Raw genomic sequence first — 24,428 nt, forward strand, 5'->3', positions numbered from 1 at the left:
AAATAACCACATTCTCCTTCTCCAATTTTTTTTGAACCTCCGTTTTCCTATTCCCCATATCTGTTTCATTACCCCTGCTGCTTTTTTTTATCCTTTCTCTTATATGAGCTGTATGATCTCTATTCGTCTGCAAGATATATCCCAAATATTTATACTCTTTGACTTCTTCTAACTTTATTCCTTTCCATCTCCCTGTCCATTCTTTCTTCCTTCCTCCTCCTTTTCTAAACCTCATTATCTTTGACTTTTCTACATTTACATTCAGCTTTTTCCCATCTAATTATTTCTCTAATCCTGTAATTAATCCCGTCATCCCTTCTTCATCCTCTGCCATCAACACTATGTCGTCTGCGTATGCCAGTGTATATATCTTTTCCTTCCCTATCCTAACTCCTCCCCAACCCTTTCTCCTCATTTCTTCTTCCAAGTATGATATTAATAAATTAAATAAAAGTGGGCTCAGAAGACACGCTTGTCTCACACCTCTCACCAACCAGAAACCATCTCCTACTTGCTCTCCTACCTTTACCCTGCTTCTTGTCTCCCTAAAAATTTCTGATACTCTCTTTATTAATCCCTCTCTTATCCCCTTCTTTACCATAACTTTGTCTATTTCGCCTCGGTCTAATGAGTCAAACGCCGCCTTTAAGTCCACGAACATTGCTATCGTTGCCCCTTTTTCCCTTTTAATTCTCTTATTTACTAGATAGTTCAGAACATATGTGCTGTCCATTACCCCCATTCCTTTTCTAAACCCTGTCTGATTCTGTGACTCGATCTTTTTTTCTTCAACTTCTATCTTCAATCTCTCTGACAAAATAGTTACATATACTTTATACAGTGTTGGCATCAACATCACCCCCCTATAATCTTTAACCTCCTCTCCCTTGCCTTTCTTTACTATTGGTATAACTACTCCTTCTTTCCATAACTGTGGCCACCCCTCTCCTTTCCATACTCTATTACACATTATCCATGCCCATTCCACTAGTTCCTCCCCTCCATATTTCCATACTTCGTTTGGGATCTCATCTATACCAGGTGCCTTTCCATCCTTCATTATTCCTAAAACTTTAACTATTTCTTCCCTTGAAATTTCCTCTTCCTCGTCTCTTTCTCTACCATATTTTCCTCCCTTTACAACTTTTCTCTCTACTCCTTTTCTCTCTACTCTCTACTCTCTACCTAGCAAATCCAAAAAATATTTCTTCCATTCTATGATTTCAATATCTTGGTGTACTCTTTTTCTTCTTTTTCTTTCTCTATTTACTACTTTCCATACCTCTTCTTCCGTCCTAGCCTTCTTCGCCTCTTCCTCAAACCTTTTATTCTCTTCCTCTTTCTTTTGATAACACAATTCAGTATACTCTTTCTTTTTTTCCCTATATTCTTTCCCATTACTTTTTTCTTTTCTCCATTTTCTTAATTCCTTTCTGACCTCCTTTTTTTCCTCTTTGCAGTCCTCATCCCAATCACTTCTATTCCCCCCTTTACTAACTTCATTATTATTTGTGCACTCTAATCCTATTTTTATTTCTCCTATCATTTTTTCCATCTCCTCTCCTCTTTAATGTTTTAAAGAATTTTAAAGAATTTTTTACAATAAGTGAGGGATTTTTCGTAGGACTGCAAATATTTCAAGAGATTTTCAAATATCTTTTGCAATCATTTGGAATTCGCGCAGAACTCGTATTAATTTATCCTTAATTATTAAAAAAAATGTTTAATGCTTCGAAATCCACTTAATTTTACTTAATTCAGTGGGTTTAAAAAAAGTTTTTGTTTAATTTATCGTGAAATCTTTAAAAAGCATCTTAGATTTTTAGGCATTTCACCAAATTCTTTTAAATTCTCTTTAATTTTTCTAATCTCATTTGAAGCCTACTCAATGCAACCAATTTTGTCACATTTTTAATTGTTTTTAATTCACTTGATTGCCCTTTAAATTCAGCTTCATTTTTAAAATGAATTTCATCGAATTCTCCTCATTTCTCTTAAATTCCTCTAAATTCACTCAAATTTTACTGCAATCAATAAAATTTTTTCAATTGTTAAAATTATTTCCAAATAATTTCAATTATTTTTTTTAAATTAGTAGAGTTTCAAAGATTTAAAGAGATTTAAAATTATTTTCTGAAATTCACCCTGAATTGTTATTAATTAACCCCTTTTTTAATTCCTTGGAATTCTCTAGAATTCGTTTTATTTTTAAAAAGTTTTTATTTCATTTTAGATATTTAAAAAATTCTTTTAAAATGACTTGAATTTTTCGACGCTCATTTAAAATGTTTTGAACTCAAAGAAGTTTTTTTATATAATTAATTTTAATTTTTTTAATTATCTTGAATTTTTATGAATCTCATCGAATCCTCGCTTATCGCAATTTCCTCTAATTTCATTATAATTTTACTGAAATAGATGGTATTATTTTTATTAAAAATTTTTTTTTGCAATTCATTAAAATTATTTTGAGTTTTACTTGATTTTTTTTGAAACCTTATAAATATGTTTTGAATTTGTTACCCTTTGTGCTCGAAAAAATACCCTACGAGCGTGACGAAAAGTCCCATTTGGCCCCTATATTTTATTGCATGAGGCCTGCTCGATATACTTTTCTTCTGTATACTCGATTGTCAACAAGATGAAGAAAATTTTTTGCCTGTAATAGATGAATTGCATACCTGGCTAGTCTCACCTTTTTTATTTAATCTGATAATTTGTATGAATCAAAATGTTAAACTTTGTTTTCATAAATAATTATTTTCAGAAAATGTTTCTCATGAAAAATCCACTTTTTTCTCGGTTGGGCAGGGTTGGGGGGGGGGGGTCTAGAAAATAGCTAGGATAGACTACGTGGAGGGGGGCTCAAAAGTGACCAAAATCTGGCTACGTGGTTTATGGAGGGCCCCAAAATACAATAAAGACCCATTTATTGCAGGACCCGTTTATCGCAGGAATCATCTATTGCCAGATTCGGGATCCATTTATCGCGTGATACCTTACCCCCACTCTTTACTTTCACATCTCTCGGTAAACCAATAGCTGAAAAGGCGGGACTGGGTTGATTTCAAACTGAAGATTGCAGTACGTATTTCGACGTTATCTAGCTTGCGCGCGTGAAAACAATTGCAAGCTCACATCGCTAGTGAGCGGACCAATCAGCTGTTCTGACTAAAGGCGCCTGCCTTCCAATGAAGTGGTGGATAAACGGGACCCATTCATTTCGGAAGCGTTGCAATAAACGGGTTTCTACTGTAATTTCCCTACTATTTAAACAAAAACTTTTTTTCAGAGTGGACTGTTTTGCTTGTGACCCTGGCCGGCCTTTTTCTTTCCGGACAATCTGAAGACGTAGTGAAATTTGACCAGGAAAAAAATTGGGAATCTGCTGGTTTTTACGATTTCTCGGCGAAAGATATCGACGGAAATGTCGTACCTCTATCGAAATATAAAGGAAAAGTTCTCATTGTCGTTAATGTCGCCAGTAATTGCGGATTGACTGATACCAACTATAAACAGCTTCAGGCCCTTTATCTAAAATACGGAGAACAAGGTCTGAGTATTCTTGCATTCCCCTGCAACCAATTTAGTGGTCAGGAACCAGGAACCTCGGCAGAAATCAAGGAGTTTGTTAAAAAATACGATGTAACCTTTGATATGTTCGAGAAAATCGAAGTAAATGGCGATAATGCTCATCCTCTCTGGAAATGGATGAAGAGTCAACCCAACGGAGCTGGAACTTTCACCCAGGCCATCAAGTGGAACTTCACGAAATTTGTCATCGACAGAAAAGGACAAGTTGTTGCCAGATTTGCACCCAGTACTGAACCAAACGACATGGAAGAAACCCTTCTGATGTACCTCCAGAAGAAGGATGAATTATAGGGTTAGTTTTCCTATTTTCACTTTTTTTTTTGTCAGTTTTATAGAATTGATCACTTGTCGACTTCTAAGAGAAGAAATTGAATTTGATAGGATAGAATAAGATAAGGATTTTTGTGAGATTGAATTTGAAGTTTGACATCTAAAATGTGAATGATGCTGAATAATAAAATGTGGTTGAAGTTTGTTTTACAATTGTACGTATCATTCAGTTTTTTTAAATTACCTCCTAATAACTAAGTACAGTGAAACCCTCTAATAGCCCTCTCTTCTATAGCTCTCCCTTCTATAGCCCTTCCGAGAATTGACGCCGCGCCGCAGGTAGGTGTATCAGGAGGGGCGCGGGGTCTCCGGTTGTCATTCGGGCGTGAACATACAGAAGTGGAGCGGGCTATAATGAGTTGCTTCCCACCCACCGTCGGCCCCAAAATCGGCGCTATAGAAGAGTTTATTTTTTTATATTCATTGTTCATATGAGCAAATATTTGAGGGTATTTTTAACAATTCCAAGGAATTTTCAAGAGCTTTTAAAATATTTTCGATGATTTGAAATATCTTTAGGATTGTTTACATAGTTTTTTTAATTACGTCCTAATAATTAAGAGGGTAGCCGATGGACCGGGAATTTTATGTATCCGGGAAAAGACAGTGCATTTCTTTTTGGACCGGGACTTTTACAAATTTATAGAAAAAATGCTCCAAATTTGATTTCAACAGTTTTTAAAATAATTAATTGAATTTTTATCCATTTCAATTATGATCATTCACTTACAAATTCTCATTTTGGATTTTAATTTCGAAGTTTACATTTTTTATTAGAAGAATTTTAAAATACAGATTTAAAGACTTACAAAATAAAAAATGAGTGGCGTTTGAAGTCGACAATTTTGGATTAAAAACTTTTTTAGTTGATTAAAAGTGAATATAAATTATTATTTTTTTTATATTAAACAATACATTGAGGATTAATAAGTGAATAATAATTGATTTTACAAAACGATTTGTGATCAGTTCAAAATTTAAGAATTTCCCGATTATAACGTTAAAAATTAAATTGTTCTAATTGGAATTTTGAAATTCTTATTGCAGTTAAACAAATTTAAACGCCCGGTTAAAAATTTATAAACTATTTTCAATTTAAATATAACTTTAAAATAATATATTCATAATTAAAGACTTTTATCAAACTAAAAATATTCTTTTAGTCTAAAATTTTGTAATTAAGCAAAATAACAATTGCTGATTATTTAGACATATTTAATTTTTCATGTACAATCGGTAATTATAAATGAAATATTAAACAAATAGATAAATAAAAAAACTAAACGTTTAACGTTACAATTTTAATTGCTCGATTTGAAAAAATTTAATTCGCAAGTAAAGTACAAGTAAAATTGTGTGATATTTAGGTCTTTAAATATTGAAAATCCAGAAAAAATTTGTAATAATTTTTAATAATTGAAACAAAGTGTGACTTCAAATTAATAAAAAATATTTTCCTAAAATTCCTAGAAAAATTGAATTTTTATTTTGAAGAAATAATTTAAAGAGAATATTTAAAAAGATTTTTTAAAATTTCCAAAATTATCAAAAATATTTTCCATTTTATAGGACTAAAAAAAAATTAGAAAGAATTTGAATCATTATAAAAGATATTCAGAAGGTCTGAAAAAATTACATAAATAATTAAAAATTTGAATAAATGTAAAACAACATGTAGATGTTTCAAAATTTTAAAGCTTTCTATGGATTTTTGAACTTTTTAAAATAAAAATAATTGAACTTTTAATTTAAAAAGTGTTCAGTTTACAACAAAAATTTAATCCTACAATTTTCAATATTTCTAGCTTAAAATTGCTTAAAATGATTTGCAGCTCAGTTTTTTTATTACTTTCAATTGCAAAATTGTTTAGCTTCATAGTTAGAATTTGTTTATTTCATTGACCCTGAAAAAAGTTTGCGAACGGGGTCAAAACTGGGAATTTTTCATGTGATTAAAACGGCAACCCTGAATTAATTACTTTTGGTTAAAAAATTTTTTTATTTTCTTTGTTCATCTGAGGATATATTTCAGGATATTTTCAATAATTCCCAGGAATTTTCAAAAGCTTCAAAAAGTTTTGGTGGATTTCGAAATATTTCAAAAGGTTTGAAATATTTTAGGATATTTTAAATGATTTCCAATATTTTGAAAAGATTTTAGGGTATTTTTAAATATTCAAAGAAATTGTCTAGGGATTCAATTCTTATGGTATTTGAAACATATTTCAATTGTATAAAGTGATTCAAATGAAATTTTAGTGTCAAGGGATTTTAAACAATTTTGAATCATTTGAGGTATCTTAGGGTATTAGAAAATAAAAAATTTCCAAAGTATTTGAAATGTTTTGCCGTATTTAAAAATATATATTAATTCAAATATCAGTAATTTAAAATAATTTCAAAGGAATCTGGGACATTTTCAAATATCCAAGACATTTTGAAGAGTTGAAAAAGTCAAGGAATTTCAAAGGAGCACTCTTGAATTTTATTAAAAATTCGTCTTTTTTAGTGGTAAATTACTCTTTTTCTTTAAAACTTCCTTTTTAGTGAAAAATTCAACTTTTTTTATTCAGAATTCTTGGATATTGTAAAAAATTCATCTTGATGGTAGTAAATTAATCTTTTTCATCGAAATTTGTCTTTTTTCTTGTTAAAAATTTAACTTTTTAAATGAGAATTCTTGAATTGTATTGGAAATTCGCCTTTTCTGGTAGCAAATTAATTTTTTTTGTTAAAAACTTTTTATATCTGAAGATAAAACTTTTTTGGTTCACAATTCTGGAATTTTGTTAAAAATTCGTCTTTTTCGTAGTAAGTTAATCTTTGTGTTCAGACATTTCTTTTTTATTTGAAACTTTAACTTTTTGTTTTACAATTCTTAAATTTTATTTAAAATTCTTCTTTTTGGTAGTAATTTAATCTTTCTGTTCAAATTTTTATTTAGTTGAAACTTACACTTTTGTTTGAGAATTCTTTAATCTTATTAAAAATTCGTCGTTTTTGGTAGCCAATTAATATTTTTGTTTAAAGTTTCCTTTTTAGTTAAAAATTGAACTTTTTGGTTTCAGAATTCTTGAATTTTGTTAAAAATTCGTCTTTTTGTAGTAAGTTAATATTTCTGTTTGAAAATTACTTTTTTTAGTTGAAACTTACACTTTTATTTCAGAATTCTTGAATTGTATTAAAAGTTCGTTCGTTTCGGAAGAATATTAATCTTTTTCTTTAAAAATTCATTTTGTTTAGTTAAAACTTCAACTTTTTGTTTGAGAACTCTTCAATTTTATTAAAAATTCGTCTTTTACTGTAAAAAATTAATCTTTTTTTTAAACTTGTTCTTTAGTTGAAAAATCAACTTTTGGTTTGAGAGTTCTTAAATTTAGTTGAAAATTTGTTCTTTTTGGTATAAAATTGACTTTTTTTCCAGCAAAATTTCATATTTTTCATTTGATGATTCAACTGTTTTGTACAGGAAATTCGTAATTTCGCCTTGAAAGATCAATAATTTGGTTTAAAACAAAATCAACTATTAGGTATAAAATTCGTTTTTTTGTAATTAAATATTATAATTTTTATTTAAAAGTTTAAACATTATTTATTATTAATTTGTCTTTTATACTATCAGAAATTATAATCCATGTTAGTAATTTTCCATTAACCTTCATATCTTAAATGAATAATTGCATAGCTACTGGTTTTCCTCCTTCGGTATTTTAGCTATTATATTACCCATGCAATTTTTCTTCACCTTGTCGGATAAGTGGATACTTCCGGCAAAAGTTTTATATAACTTCTAGAATTGTGAAGTCCTTATTTTTTAACGAAAAAGTTATAATTTTAAAGCTCATTTAACTAAAAACATTTTGGATTATATTTGAAATATGAGTGTGATTTTTTAATAAATTGGACATTTTCAATTTTCAGTAATTTTCACATTTTCATACTACCCGCAAATGGAAATTTTTTTCCATTTCATAGGCTTCCAAATTCGAATTTTTGTGTTTGTTTTTGCACTAAAGCAATAATAGAAATTGTTTAAGAAATTTTCTATAATTGTTTTTGTAATTGAGAATTTAAAAATTATATTATTAACATTTTAAAATAATACCGAAGATTTAAAACGAATTTTATTTAATTTAAAGTCTTTGAAATTAATGTTTAAATATTATTTATAGCTTAAAAACTTTATGATTATTTATCAAAAGTATTGAAAATATAGAATCATTCCGATTTTTTGTGTTCTAAAACATTTTTGTTTTGGAAATTAATATAAAAAATTTGTTTACAAAAAATTTCAAATAATTAAATTCTGTGTTTCTTTTTTAATAATAAAATTCGAAAAAGTATTACACAGGTTTGATAAAAAAAAAAGTAAAAAAGATGACTTTTCGATACCCTGCATTAGTAGATTACTTTGAACCACACTGGACTACCTAAATTTGAACTATGGAACAGGTAAGAAAATAATAAATTTTATCCACTTTTATTAATAATAATTTTTTTACCCGAGGGGGTAGGGACTTACATAACAGTATCAATTTTAAGTTTGTTTGGATGTGGCATCTTGCGTTTCAAATACGCTGAAACAATTGTAAAGCCGAAATATAAAATTATGACGCTATCCTCGTCATGCGGTCTAACGAACCGCACGACCACAAATAAGCTTATGAGGGAGGGGCACACATATCAGAAGCATACTTTGGCCTAAGAGACCGCACGTCCATTTGTCTATACTAAGTTGTCACTTTTTACTCAAACAAGGGATAATCGGGACGTACAATTTTTTTTGAAAGGGTCGCGTTTCGTATTTCGGGATATTCCTATCAAGCTCAAGTTTGCTTGCGTGTTACATTTTGCATTTTCAATACCTAGGCGAAATTTAAAAAAGAAATATAAAATTATGACGCTGTTGTGTCCGTGCGGTATTACGGACCGCACGGTCATAAAAAAGCTTAGGGAGGAAGGGCCCACATATTATAAGTATAGTGCGGTCTAAAAGACCGCACGTACATGGTCTATACTAATTTGTCATTTTTTGTTTAAATTAGGGATAATCGGGACGTACACATTTTTTGTAACGGTCGTCTTACACACTGTGGGATACACACATCAATCTAAAGTTAGTTTGTGTGTGTAATCTTGCGTTTCAAATAACTTCAAACAATTTAAAAAGGAAATATAAGATTATGATGCTACCATGGCCGTGCGGTATTACGAACCGCACGGCTACAAGAATGCTCAGGGAGGTGGGGCTTACATATTAGAAGTAGGGTTCGGTCTTGGAGACCGCAGGTCCATACTTAAATTATAAGATCTTTAAACTCTCTCATTAAAATAATCTCAATTTTCGATACTTCTATAAAAAAAAACGAATAAATCGCAAAAACATTAAGTTTTAATCTAAAAAGAAAAATTTTCAATGAAGCTTTAAATATTAAGAAAAATATTTTTTAACAAAATAGTTGCATTTTCAACAAAGTAATTAAATTTTCTTAAAAATATTTAAATTTTCAATCAGGTAATTAACCTTCCAAACAAAAGGGACAAATTTTCAATAAAATAGTTGGATTTTTATTTAAATATTCTATTTATTAATAAGTTTCATTTATAACCAAATATTGGATTTTCAAACAAAAAAGATTATTTTTTAAATAAAATGGTTGAATTTTCTACAGGAAAAAATGATATTTTCATTAAAACAATACAAATTTCAATACAAATTTCAATACAACATTTAAATTTTTAACAAAATACTCAAATTTCCCAAAAAATTGTTAATACTAATTTGTAATTTTTTTGCTCAAATTAGGGATAATCGGGACGTGCAAATTTTTTGTAACGGTCACCTTACACATTGTGGGATACACACATCAATCTAAAGTTAGTTTGTGTGTGTAATCTTGCGTTTCAAATAACTTCAAACAATTTAAAAAGGGAATATAAGATTATGATGCTACCATCGCCGTGCGGTATTACGAACCGCACGGCCACAAGAATGCTCAGGGAGGAGGGACTTACATATTAGAAGTAGGGTTCGGTCTTGGAGACCGCAGGTCCATACTTAAATTTTAAGATCTTTAAACTCTCTCATTAAAAAATCTCAATTTTCGATACTGGTTTTATTAGATCCTTAAAATCTAAGGATACATCTAAGAGCTGTACAAAAATTTGTTCTAAGATTATGGATCCAATAATATCCTTAATCACTAGAATATAAAATATTCGTTAATATTCAATAAAATCTGTATAATCTATAATTAAAAATTGAAATGGAGTAGTAAAAAAATTTGTAAAAGATACAACGAATTTGCTAAACAGTGATTAAAGATTATAGTCGTCAGTTGTAAACTTGCATAGAATTTTGCTTATAATTATATAAAATTTTGCTTATATATGTATAAAATTATTCTTATTTATCATTTCGCTTACATTTAATTTTGCTTATATATAATTTGACTTATCTATCATTTTACTTAATTCCTAGAATTTATAAGTAGGAAACGAATACTTTTTCTTTCTCTAAATGTAAGTTTCGTGAAGACTTAAATATTGCAGATGAATTCTATTTACAGACTTTCATACAATGAACTTTCAGACCCAGATTCAAACACAATTGTGATTTGATTTCAACTTGACTTCAGCGTCACAGTATCTGAATCTCTGACACAATCGACATCTGTCGATTTTTTTCGGATTTTTATCAAAAATCTCAACCGGTCTCGATAAAAAAAACCACAACTCGAGAGTTGATTGGACGGATTTAATTAACGTATCGTATACGCTTGGTGGTAAATAAATAATAAGTTTGGCGATTTAGGCCGATTCTTTGCCATTGGCACTTGAGTTTATTGTGGCCATTTCGTGCTCGGCTGGTTTATTTCGCCCGTTACTTATTGTCACTGCGTCCTCACAAGTCTGAAAAAAATGTAATTAAAAATTCAGGAAAAATTAATTAATTAATTAATTGATAATGATCATTTGCTAGCAGAGTGTGAAGAGTACGGAAATGTTAAAATACTTTCAGAGGCTCACAGCATAAGATCAGAAAAGAGGAAATAGTTTAATTAACAGAGAGTTTCATTCACAACTAAATAGTGGAAATTTGAAGATAAATAGATGATTTTTTAGAAGTCAGTTGAAATTTTAGGGAAAGAATGAATAAATTAATTAAATTTTCAACGAAATATTTTAATTTTAAACATAATAGTTGAATTTTCAAACTTGAACAATTATTTTCCTTAAATAGTTAAATTTTTAATCGAATAATTTAATTTGTCAAACAAAGAGTTTTACTTACAACTAAATAGGCGAATTTTCAAGCTAAGCAAATGAATTTTTAGAAATCGCGATTGAATTTTTAACAAAAGAATACAATTCTTAACAAAATGATTAACTTTTAAACAAAATTATTCAATTTGAAACAAAATAGTCGAATTTTAAACTAGAAAAATTAATTTTCAACAAAATAGTAGAATTATTTAAACAAATAGTTGAATTTTCAGTTCACAAAGATGAATTTTCAAGTAAAAGACCGATTTTTGAAACAAAACAAAAATTAACTTTAAAAGCAAGCAGATGCATTTTTAACAAATTAGTCCAACCTTCAAACAAAACAAAAAAACGAATTTTCAACCAAGCTTAAAATTTTTTTAAAATATGAATTTTCAATCACGTAGTTGATATTTGTCAAAAATATTTGAATTTCAAGTGAAAGGGAGGAATTCTCATTAAAAAATAAAAAATTGTAGACAGATAGTTAAATTATCAAACAGCGTTACTTACAACTAAATAGTGACATTTTCCAGCTAAGCAAATGAATTTTTCAGAACACAGTTGGTTTTTTAACGAAAGAATTAAATTTTCAACAAAAGAATGACTATTTTTTTAAATATTTAAATTTTTAACAAAATAAATAAATTTAAAGCAAAATAGTTGAATTTTCAAAATATATTTTTTTAAATAGTGGAATTTTTAAACAAATTTTAAAATTCACAAAGATGAAAAATCAACCAAATGATAGATTTTTTATACAAAAAAGAATTAACTTTGAGAACAAACACTTGCATTTTTAATAAGATTTTCGATCATTCGTGCCTAAAAGACGAATTTTCAACAAAGCTTGAAATTAAAAGAAAAAACGAATTCTTAATCACATAGTTGAATTTTTACAGAAACTTTTACAGAAACTTTTAAAAATTAGGACTTTTTTTACAAAACTGACAAAAGGGATGTATTTTCAATAAAATAGTTGAATTTTTATTTAAATATTCAATTTATTAATCAGTTTCATTTATAACCAAATAGTGGATTTTCAAACAAAAAATATTTTTTTTTATAAAATTGTTCAATTTTCTACAGGAAAAAATGATATTTTTATCAAAACAATAAAAATTTCAACAAAACATTTAAATTTTTGACAAAATACTCAAATTTCCAACAAAATTGTTAAATTTTTAATTAAATAATTAAATTTTTATCAAAATAATAAAAATTTTTAAGAAAATAGTTATTTATAAACATAATTTCAACATTTTACATAACATTTTAGCATATTTTTAACAAAGAAATTAAATTTTCAACAAAGAGTTTAATTTTTACAAAAATAATTAAATTTTTAGAATTTACAGAAATTTTTACAAATTAGGATTTTTTTTATAAAGCCGACGAATTTTCAAATAAAAACTTTGTTACCTAAAAAGAATAATTTTCAATCACAAAAACATTAATTTTCAATAAGAAAAGATTAATTTTTAATTCAAAAAGAAAAATTTTCAACAAAGCTTTGAATATTAAAAAAAAGACTTTTGAAAAAAAAATAGTTGAATTTTCAACAAAGTAATTAATTTTTCTTGAAAATATTTGAATTTTCGACCACATAATTAAGCTTCCAAACAAAAGAGACGAATTTCCAATAAAATAGTTGAATTTTTATTGAAATATTCAATTTATCAAACAATTTCATTCCTAACCAAATAGTGGATTTTCAAACCAAAAATTAAATTTTTTTAGAAAATAGTTGAATTTTCTACAAGAAAAAAATTATATTTTCGACAAAAGAATTAAAAGTTCAACAAAACGTTTGCATTTATAACAAAATACTCAAACTTTCAAGGAAATAGATTAATTTTTAATTAGACAATTAAATTTTCAACAAAAGAATGACTTTTTTTAAAATATCCAAATTTTTAACAAAATGATTAAATTCAAAAACAAATAGTTGAAATTTCAGAATATAAAATTAATTTTTAAAAAAAGTGGAATTTTTAAACAAATAGTTGAATTTGCAATTCACAAAGCTGAATATTCAACCAAATTATCGATTAAAAAAAAAGAAGTAACTTTAAAAACAAACAGTTACATTTTTAATCAAATATTCGATCATTTGAGCCAAATAGATGAATTTTCAACAAAGCTTGAAAAAAAAAAAAAACGAATTCCTAATCACGTAGTAGAATTTCCAAACGAAACTTCGAATTTTCAGTAAAATGACCAATTTTCAAACAGAAAATTAAATTTTTAGTACATATAGCTAAATCATCAAACAGTTTTGTTTACGACCAAATAGTTGAATTTTCAACCTAATAAAATAAATTTTTTAGAAGACAGTTGCATTTTCAATAAAAGAATTTAATTTCCTACCAAATATTAAAATTTGATAAGAATAATTAAACTTAAAACAAAAAGGAATTAACTTGAACAAAAAAGAATTGTATTTGTAATCAAATAGTCGAACCTTTAAGCCAAAAAGGCGAATTTTCAATAAAGCTTGAAATTAAAAAAAAATTTACATTTTTAACAAAATAATTAAACTTAAACTAAATAGAAAAATTTTCAAACTGAAAAAATTCATTTTCAGCAAACTAGTGAAATTTTTAAACAAATAATTTAATTTTCTATTCACAAAGATCAATCTTCAACCAAATACTCGATTTTTTTAACAAAAAACAATTAACTATAACAAAAAGCAGTTGAATTTTGAATCAAATAGTTGAAGCTTCAAGTCAAAAAGAAAAATTTTCAAAAAAACGGCAAAATAAAAAAAAATTACTTTTGAATAAAATAGTTGAATTTTTAATCACCGAGTTAAATTTTCGAACAAATATTTGAACTTTAAAGTAGAAGAGACGAATTTTCAACAAAAAATTTAAATTTTTAGACAAATATTTAAATTATTAAACTGTTTCACTTTCAACTAATTAGTGGTGGAATTTTTAACAAAGAAATTAAATTTTCAACAAAGAGTTTAATTTTTACAAAAAAATTAAATTTTCAGAATGTACAGAAATTTTTAAAAATTAGGATTTTTTTTTATAAAATCGACGAATTTTCAACCACAAAATATGAATTTTAAAGTAAAAACTTTTCTACCGAAAAATAATAATTTTCAATCACAAAAACATTAATTTTTATTAAGAAAAGATTAATTTTTAATCCAAAAAGAAAAATTTTCAACAAAACTTTGAATATTAAAAAAAAAGAGTTTTTAACAAAATAGTTGCAATTTCAACAAAGTAATTAAATTTCTTTACAAATATTCGAATTTGTAACCGGATAATTAAGCTTTCAAACAAAAGGGAACAATTTTTAATAAAATAGTTGAATTTTAAGCGAAAGATTCAATGTATCAAAAAGTTTCATTTACAACCAAATAGTGGATTTTCAAACCAAAAAGATGCATTTTTTAGAAAATAGTTGAGATTTCAACAAGAAAAGAATTATATTATCAGCAAACCAATTAAAATTTTAACAACAAATTTTAATTTTTAACAAAATACTCCAATTTTCAACAAAATAGATCAAATTTTTAATTAAATTTGCAACAAAATAATCACATTTTTAATCTAATAATTAAATTTTTAATAAAATAATTAAATTTCAAACAAAATAGTTAATTTTCAATGAAATAGTTGAATTTTTAATTCAATAAATAAATCATTGTGAAGCTACAAAGATAAAGTTCAACTAAATGGTCGAATAGCCGACAAGATGAATTTTAAAGAAGGAAGTTAAATTTTCAACCAGGAATGGTTACTTTTCAACCTATAACTTTTCTAGCAAAAAATATGAATTTTTAACCAAAAAAATATAAATCTTCAATAACGCTTTCAATTTTCAGAAAAAATTTAAAGAAATTAAATAATTTTACAAAATTAAATAATTCGAATTTTCGAACTTAGAATTTAGAATACAGTTGAATTTTTAACAAAGAAATTAAATTTTCAACAAAGAGTTAAATTTTTACAAAGATAATTAAATTTTTAGAATTTACAGACATTTTTAAAAATTAGGATTTTTTTTTATAAAACCGACGAATTTTCAACCACAAAATATCAATTTCCAAATGAAAACTTTTCTACCAAAAAAGAATAATTTTCAATCACAAAAACATTAAGTTTTAATCTAAAAAGGAAAATTTTCAACAAAGCTTTGAATATTACGAAAAATATTTTTTAACAAAATAGTTGAATTTTGAACAAAGTAATTAAATTTTCTTTAAAGTATTTGAATTTTCAATCATGTAATTAACCTTTCAAATGAAATGGAGGATTTTTCAATAAAATAGTTGAATTTTTATTTAAATATTCAATTTATTAATCAGTTTTATTTACAAACAAATAGTGGATTTTCAAACCAAAAATATTATTTTTTTTTATAAAATGGTTGAATTTTTAACAAAGTACTTAAATTTTCAACAAAATTGTTAAATTTTTAATGAAATAATTAAATTTTTTAAAAAATAATTAAATTTTTAAGAAAATAGTAATATTTTTAATATATTTTTGACATTTTACATAACATTTTAACATATTTTAAACAAAGAAATTAAATTTTCAACAAAGAGTTTAATTTTTACAAAAAAAAATAAATTTTTAGAATGAACAGAAATTTTTAAAAATTAGGATTTTTTTATAAAACCGACGAATTTTCAACGACAAAATATGAATTTTAAAGTAAAAACTTTTCTGCCAAAAAAGAATAATTTTCAATCACAAAAACATTAATTTTTATTAAGAAAAGTTTAATTTTTAATTCAAAAAGAAAAATTTTCAACAAAACTTTGAATATTAAAAAAAGACTTTTTAACAAAATAGTTGCATTTTCAACAAAGTCATTATATTTTCTTAAAAATATTTGAATTTTCAACCACATAATTAAGCTTCCAAATAAAAGCTTTCAATAAAATAGTTGAATTTTCATTCAAATCTTAAATTTATGAAACAGTTCCATTTACAACTAAATAGTGGATCTTCAAACCAAAAATATACATTTTTCAGAAAATTGTTTAATTTTCTACAAGAAAAAAATTATATTTTCAACAAAAGAATTAAAATTTCAACAAAACATATGAATTTTTAACCAAATACTCAATTTTTAATGAAATAATTACATTTTTAGCAAAATTATTAAATTTTAAAGAAAATAGTTACATTTTTAACTAAATGGTTGATCTTTTACCTAAACTGATAAATTTTTAATAAAAAATAATCATCTTAAAAAACATTAATTTCTAAGAAAAAAGTTTAACTCGTACATAAGTAGTTAAATTTTCAAAAGAAGATTGATTTTCTACCAAAAAGACGAATTTTTAACAAAATACATAAATTTTTCACCAAATCATTGAATTTTGAGGTCAAATGATTAATTTTTTAGAAGAAAGGGCAATGTTTCATAAAAGAATTACATTTTTATCATGAAAATTATAAATTTGCAGAAAATAGTTTAATTTTTAACTAAAATGTAAAATATTTATCAAAAAATGTACTTTTTAAGCAAAAAATTAAACTTGAAAGTTCGAGTTGAACTTTCCAGAAAAAGAGATGAATTTTCAACCGTAAAAGAAATTAATTTTCCATAAATGATTTAGATTTTCAGAAAAAAAATAACAACAAAATAGTTAAATTTTTTACAAAATAATTAAATTGCTAACAAAATATTTGAATTTACAACATAAAATATAAATTTTTAACCAAATAGTTGAATTTTTTTAACCACGAAAGATGGATTTTTCAATCCAAAAAGACAATTCGTTAACAAAGCGAATAAATTTTCGTACTAAAAAATGATTTTGCACAAAATAGTTGAATTCTCAAAAACTATAATGGAATTTTGACTAAAAATATCAAATTTTTACCTGAAAAAATGTCTTTTTAAACAATTAGTTGAATCTTCACAAAAATAATTAAACTTTGAGCATAATGGTCGAATTTCTAAGCGAAAGAGATAAATTCTTAACCAAAAACATAATAGTATTCTTTTCAATTAAAAATAATGAATTCTTAATCACAAATAGTTTTTTTTGTAAGGTTCTATTATTTCAGTTTTATGTTCAGCGAAAAAATCTACAAAAAGAGGAAGTTTTTTTGAAAAAGAAGAAACAGATTAATTTTTAAAAATAAAGGGCAAAAGAGGGGAATAGAAGAGATAGTATGAAGTCTAAGTTGATCTAATTCTTACTGCAAAACTACTTTTTAAGAGCAGATAGAAATTACTTTTTGAAGACAAGATCGACTTTAGAATAGAGCGAAGATAGATTTCTAGAAAAAAAATGTGGGTGCACTAAAAATGAGAAAAGAAAAAAGCAATAAATTACCCATAGTTTCTTGTTGTAATTCTACCTTGTAGGAAGGGTTGTCATAGGCCGAAGTTGTTTTTCGAGGCGAAATATCAGCCTTACTACTGGTTCTTCTTTTCATGAGCATCATCAGCAGAATAAGAGTAGACAAAATTGCGAGAGAAGCCACTATCGCGACTATCACCAGTGGTCCATAATAATCCCCATCGTGAAGTGGTATCGATGCTAATTTTCCTAAAAATAGGAAAAAATGAAAATTTTTGCATCAAATATTCAGAATTCAGCAAAATAAACATTTTAAAAATATTCCTCTTGAAAAACTGAAGATAAAAGTCTCTTGGAAGATTTTTCTCAAATCTGTAGTTTCCTTACTAGAGAAGTTTGAAATTGGACCAATCGGGCGCGACGATCTATGGAGCGTGCGCAGTCGATATACAGTTTCTATTGGTCCAGCCTTAAGTCCGTTTAAATAGAGAACTAATCATCCTATAAAGATCGTTCCAAAGACTTTTTTGTCTGGTGTTTAAAGAAGAAGATCCTCAGTTGGTTCTGTTCACGATTAGAGAATAATTTCCTTAAATTTTTACCTGAATATGCAGGGCCACCGGGCTTGGTGCTGAAGTCGAGGACGTTGCTCTTCTTGATCTTTCCGTTTGTGAGGTAGACCTCAATCCACAATCGATATCTGGTTCCTGGTTTCAGGTCTCTGATAGTCGTCTTCGCAGGAGAATCCCTCTTGGCAATTTTGAAGACACTGGTGTCTTCTTTTCCGGTATCACTTTGATAAATCGCCCTGTAGATATTGACGTATTTATCTTCAGGATATGGCACTCCACTCCAGGAAATGTCGACCTCTTGGGATTTTCTTTCGTCGACATTGGCCCTTACGCTGAAGAAATAAGGATCTGGTTCTTCCGATGTGGTGAAGTGAATCTAGAATTTCAGAAGTTCAATTAGGTAAAAAGATAAGTCAGGGTTGATATAAGATCCTAATTTCGAAATTTTTTGACCAATTTTTCATTATCAATGAACGTTATAAATTTTTATTTCAGGTATAAAAAAAACTTTACACTGAAGAGATCAATAATTTTAATGCAAAATTAATAAGTAAGCTTGAGCCAATATTTGAGTTTTCAACTTAAGAACTTAGAATAATTAAAAAAATAGAATAATTAAATTCTCATTAAAAATAATTAATTTTAAACAAAACAAAATTGAATGCTTAACAAAAAGTGTAATAGTTAATGACCAAAACTGTTTTAATTTTCAAATCAAAAAACAGTTTAATTCAAATACAGAATATAAATTTTTGACCAACTAGTTAAATCTTTAACCTAAATTTTTTAACCTAACATTTTAATTTTGAAACTAAAAAGAGGAATTTTTAACGAAAGAGTTGAATTTTCAAACAAGAAAGATTTTCCGCTAAATGAAAAGAATGTAATCCACAATGTTGAATTTTCTATAAAAAAGTTTTTGAGTTTTTGAGTTTTCAACTCGAAAATATGAATTTTCACAACAACAAAAAATGAATTTTCAAAAGAAAAAAGACGAATTTTGAATAACTTCAATAAATTTTGATCTGAAAAAGTTAAATTTTACACTAAAAAAAAATTTAAGCAAAAATTGAATAGTTACATTTTTAGTTAAAAAATTTAACGTCAACAAAAAAATTCAAGAAAATAGTATTATTTTCAACAAAGGAAATGAGAATTTTCAAATGAAATTATGAATCTTCAAACTAACAAAAAAAAAAGCAATTTTAACTAAACAGGTACATTGTTAACCAAAAAGACGAATTTTCTATTCGAAATTTCAAATTTTATAAAAAATACATGCATTTTCAACTAAAAAAGATAAATGTTGAACCTAAAAGAGAATAGTTAGACTTTGGGTTGAAAAAATAAATTTTCAACAAAGTAGTTGAATTTTCAAACGAAGAAATAAATTTTCAACTAAAATTATGAATCTTTCGCGCAAAAAGATTTGAATTCATAAATAAATAGTTTAATTTTTAATTTAAAAAATTAGTCTTCAATCAAGAAAATTAATTTTCCATTAAAAAAAGACAAATTCTTCATCATATAGTTAAATTTTCAACCACAGAAATGAAATTTTAAATAAAATTATAAAACTTGAACAAAACAAAAAAATTATTTTCAACCAAAAAGATTAATTTTCCATTTCAAAACAAAATTTTGAACAAAATACATACATTTTCAAAGAAAAAGATACATTCTTAAGCATGAATAAAATAGAAAAATTAAAAGAAATGCAAATAACATGCATTTTTAACTAAGTGGATAAATTTCCAAAGATAAAAATGATTTTTTAACCGAATAGTTAAATTTTCAACCAAAAGATAAATTTTCCACCCAAAAAGCCCAACATTCTATATAATACATATTAGTTTAACTAAAAAAATCATTTTTATCCAAAAATAAAATTTTTATATTTTCAGTGAAAATAATTATTATTAATAAAAAATAAATTTTCATCTAAATAGTTAAATTTTTAACCCAATAATGAATTTTCTATCCAAAAGGGCTAATTTTCAACAAAATGCATATGTTTTTAAATAAAAAAGATACATTTTAAATTAAAAATATAATAGGTTTATTAAAAGAACTCGAAATTTTTTAAAAGAAATTAATTTAACTGAATTTATAAATTTTCAAAGACAAAAATGAATTTTTAACCCAATTGTTTAATTTTCTACTAATAGATGAAGTTTCTATCCAAAAAGACCAGTTTTCTACAAATTACTTGAATTTTTAACAAACAAAAATTTTAACAACAAATTGAATAGTTCAATAAAAAAAATCAAAGATGAATTTTCTATCCAAAAAGATCAACTTTTTACAAAATACATTGATTTAAAATTTTTTAAAAATATATAAAAAATTTCAGCCCATAATAAAAGTTATATTTTTAGTTCAAATAATTAATGTAGTCAATAAAAAATTAATTTGTATCAAAATAGTTAAATTTTCCACCGAAGAAATAAATTAGTAACCAAAAGATGAATTTTCTATCGAAAAAGTCCAACTTCCTACGAAATGCACACATTTTTTAATGAAAAAATATTTAATAAAAAATATAATAGGTAAATTTAAAAAAATTAAGAAATGAATTTAAATTAATTGAAGAATTTTCAAAAAATGAATTTTTAGCAAAAAAGTTGGGTTTTATCGATAAAAATGATTTTTTAAACAAAATTTTAGAATTACAAAAAATAAAAATTTCAACTAAATAATATAAATTTTAACCACAGTATAGATTTTCCATAAAAGAAAGTTATAAAATTACTTTTAGAATTTAAAGAAATTTTTTTTTCTAAAAGTACATATGGTAATGTTTTAAGTGCGTTTCTAGATGAGAAATGGTTTTGGCCAAAAATTAATTTTTTTGATAAAAAATTTATGTTTTTGGTTGAAGATTCAAATTTTTGTTTGAGAATTCTTGAATTTGTTATCATTGGTACATTTTTACTAAAAAAAAATTATTTGTGAAGACCTATTGATTACAAAAATAACGATTTTATAATTCCTAAATAAAATTTTTTTAATAAAAACGTAGCAATAAGATTTGCAGAGAATATTTTAAGGAAAAAATAAGCCCTACATCATTAGGATTAAATAATAGCTGCAACTATTACCTAAAGTGAAAGAAAAAATGTAAAGCCTAAAAACTATTGTTCAATGAACAATGAAAATTGTGAAATATTTATTTAAAAAGATCAAATCGAGTTATTTTCCAAAACTAGTTATAATTAAAAATAAAGGATTTTCCTCGATTTTATAAATTATTTTTAACAAAGTTTATTTTTTAGCTTAAAATAATATCAGTTCATGTTTAATTTTAAAAAAAGTATAATAAAAATTCTATTTTCCTCTTAAATCTTAAGCTAAATTTCATGACAATAGTTATGACGAAAAGCAAATTTTTTAATTTATTCATTAAACTTAATTAAATTTGTTTACAATTTATAATTTCAGTTGATTTTTTAAACTTAAACAATTTTTAAAACTGCTTTTCTTTTAATTCTGAAAAATAAAAAAAATTGTCCTAAGATCTTTCAGAAAATAAATTTAAATTTTCCTAAAAATCTAAAGAATAATGTTTAATTCTCTAAAAACCTTTCCAAATTCATAAAAAACTACTTTTTTACAAAATTGTAAAACATCTACAATTTTCTACAAATTTTCATAATTTTTAAATTAACCATTATTTTTTAATCTTTCTAAGATATTTAACGTTCTAAATGTCTTTTAAAAATTTTCTTAAAATTTTGTAAAGACTTCTAGATTCTTTTTTGAAAACCTTTTGGAAATACTTTAAAATCTTTTATAACATTATCCTAAAGTTAATTTTTTTTAAATTAAAAAATCATTTAACATTTTTCTGGGAATCTAAAGAACATTTTTTCATTCCCTTGAAACCTCTCTTAATTTGAATTTAGCTTCCTTTTTTAAAGTCTTAAAAAATCTTCATTAAAAAAAAATGAAGTTTTTCACAAGTTTAAAATTAACATTGAATTGTTTGAATACCTTCGAATATTTATTAAGCATAACAGAATTTTTGTTGCTGTAATTTTGCAATTCTCATTCAATTTTCTTTTAGAATCCCTGTTTCAAAATAAAGAAATTTTTTGAAATTTAACCAAGAATCTTGAGACAATTTTACTTTTATAAATACGAAAAAAAAATTAATCCGAAAAAAATGGTTTAAAAATCTTTCACATTCTTTTTTGACATATTTTAAAATCCTTAAAACTTAAAATTAACCTTTTAAAATAAAATCTAAATCATTTTGAATTTTTCCAAAATGTTATTGTCCTTGTGGTACAAAATTTCACCTTCAAAAAGTCTTTAAAAGACATAATTTATTCATTTTAAATGAAAATAAAGATTCATTTATCATTCTTCTCTTTAAATTCGATTAGAATAATTATAATCGATAATTCAAAATCTAAATATCTTGATAGGCGAGAATGCATCAATGTAATATGGATAAAATAGCAATTTGCATATTATTTCGAAAACTTAGTTCCTATGATGCGATTTCTTTTTTAGAATAAGACCCTTAAGTTCATGTTTAATTTAAAACCAAGTATAATAAAAATTCCCTTTTCGCCTTAAACCATAAACTAAATATTATGAAAAGAGTTATGCCAAAAAGCAAATTTATAGATAATCTAAGGAACGAAGGAAGGAAAAAGATATATCTTTTTTTTTGCCATTCTTGCACAATATTTTGATCATTTGGTGGTTTGTGAAATTGAACTTGATTAGCTTTATCCTGATCCCGATTACTTTTTTATTTTGATTCACAATCAAAACAGACGCACTTCAACATTTTTGTTCAAAATTTCAACACTGCGGACATATGATCTAAAACTAGTTTTTTCAGTTTTCTTTCACTTAGAAAATGAAAAATGTCGCAAACATTACTTAAAAAACTCAACGATTATTTAAAAATATCAGTAAAATACTTTTACTATGTTATTAAATTCAACGATCATAAGAGTCTCTGAACACAAAAGAGATTGCAGAGTAGGAAATTTGAATACAGGTCTATCACAACATTGTTGTAATTTAGACCATTATTTTAATTTCGATTTCAACAATATTAAAATTCTAGCAAAAGAAAAAAACACTTACAAAAGATGAATATTGGTATTCATATTTACAAATAAATATCGTAATATTTCTATTATTTTTCAGACAGAATTTATGAATGTTAATAAAATGTATCAAAGTATCATAAAATAAGTTCAAATTCAAAATCCAGTGCTTTGGCGCGCTTTCCTCATTTGCGGTTCCTTTAAATTACGCCTTTAGTTTGTACTAATGAATTTACCGCCTTAATGTATTTCCTATTTCTACTTTGTCCTATGTTCGTCATCTGTCCATAACTATTATAAAGTTGTTTTCCTTTTTCATAAGGATGTAATCTCATAATTTAAAAAAAACCTCTTTAATTTTGAGGTTTTTGTCTTCTTTTATATTAAAACAAAAACATTATTTTTTCACTTGTTGCCAAAATTGGAGTTTTAACTGGTTTTTATTTTTATTTTTAATATTTGACTTGATAACATTCCCAGTAGGCACAATATTTAGCGACATCTTCACGACATCGTTACATCTTTACGACAACTTTACGATATCCTATGTCCATGTCGTTAAGGTGACTTTAAGATATCGTAAAAACGTCGTATGATCTGACGATATCTTTACGATATCGTGAAGACACCGAAACGACACGGACATAGGATGTCGTAAAAATGTCGTAAATATGTCGTAACGATGTCGCCAAATTTTGTGCCCACTGAGTTGACAATTGAAGACCGTAAGATCTACAAAAAATTATACATGCATTCTTAGTTGACTTCGAAAACAAATTGATCGTAGGATAAAGGCCAAACATTTTAATTTTTTCATTAAAATTGTGTAAATAACTAATAGTTCTCATAAATTTTCAAACCAATATAGAAAAGAGTCACCGGATAGACATTCTTAGTCGACTCCGTAAACGAATTGACTTGTTAAAAAAAGGGCAAACTCTTAATTTTTCAATTCACATTGTTTAAAAAATTAAAAGTGCTTGTAAATTTGCAAAGCAATATAGAAAAGAGTCATCGGATAGACATTCTTAGTTGACTTCGAGAACAAATTGATTTGTAGGATAAAGGCCAAACTTTAAATTTTTTTATTAAAATTGTGTAAGTAATTGATAGTTCTCGTAAATTTTCAAACCAGTATAGAAAAGAGTGATCAGATTTACATTATTAGTCGACTCCGTAAACAAATTGACTTGTAGAAAAAAAGGCACTCTTAATTTTTTAATTCAAATTGTTTAAATAATTAATAGTTCTCGTAAATTTTCAAACCAATATAGAAAAGAGTGACCGGATATACATTATTAGTCGACT

General features: G+C 25.6%; 2 protein-coding genes across 4 annotated transcripts in view; one reads left to right on the forward strand and one right to left on the reverse strand.

Moving 5' to 3' along the window:
• LOC117172977 (glutathione peroxidase-like) overlaps positions 1 to 4,077 on the forward strand; it is a 19,525-nt gene extending 15,448 nt beyond the window's left edge. The window contains exon 2 of the mRNA XM_033361306.1: positions 3,293 to 4,077. Within this exon, the coding sequence (XP_033217197.1) occupies positions 3,293 to 3,885 (593 nt within the window). The 3' untranslated portion in view covers positions 3,886 to 4,077. The remainder of the gene's footprint in view (positions 1 to 3,292) is intronic.
• Positions 4,078 to 9,719: 5,642 nt separating this feature from the next.
• LOC117172524 (putative epidermal cell surface receptor) overlaps positions 9,720 to 24,428 on the reverse strand; it is a 102,549-nt gene continuing 87,840 nt past the window's right edge. The window contains exons 10-12 of one of the 3 annotated variants that reach the window (XM_033360547.1): positions 18,082 to 18,427; positions 17,538 to 17,728; positions 9,720 to 10,836 (exon numbers count right to left, since the gene is read on the reverse strand). In XM_033360547.1, the coding sequence (XP_033216438.1) occupies positions 10,735 to 10,836; positions 17,538 to 17,728; positions 18,082 to 18,427 (639 nt within the window). In that variant the 3' untranslated portion in view covers positions 9,720 to 10,734. Of the gene's footprint in view, positions 10,837 to 17,512; positions 17,729 to 18,081; positions 18,428 to 24,428 lie in introns of all 3 variants that reach the window. The other 2 variants (XM_033360549.1, XM_033360548.1) reach the window with 2 other exon arrangements.

Source organism: Belonocnema kinseyi, chromosome 5 (genome assembly GCF_010883055.1).
Source record: "Belonocnema kinseyi isolate 2016_QV_RU_SX_M_011 chromosome 5, B_treatae_v1, whole genome shotgun sequence".
Lineage (NCBI taxonomy): Eukaryota > Metazoa > Arthropoda > Insecta > Hymenoptera > Cynipidae > Belonocnema > Belonocnema kinseyi.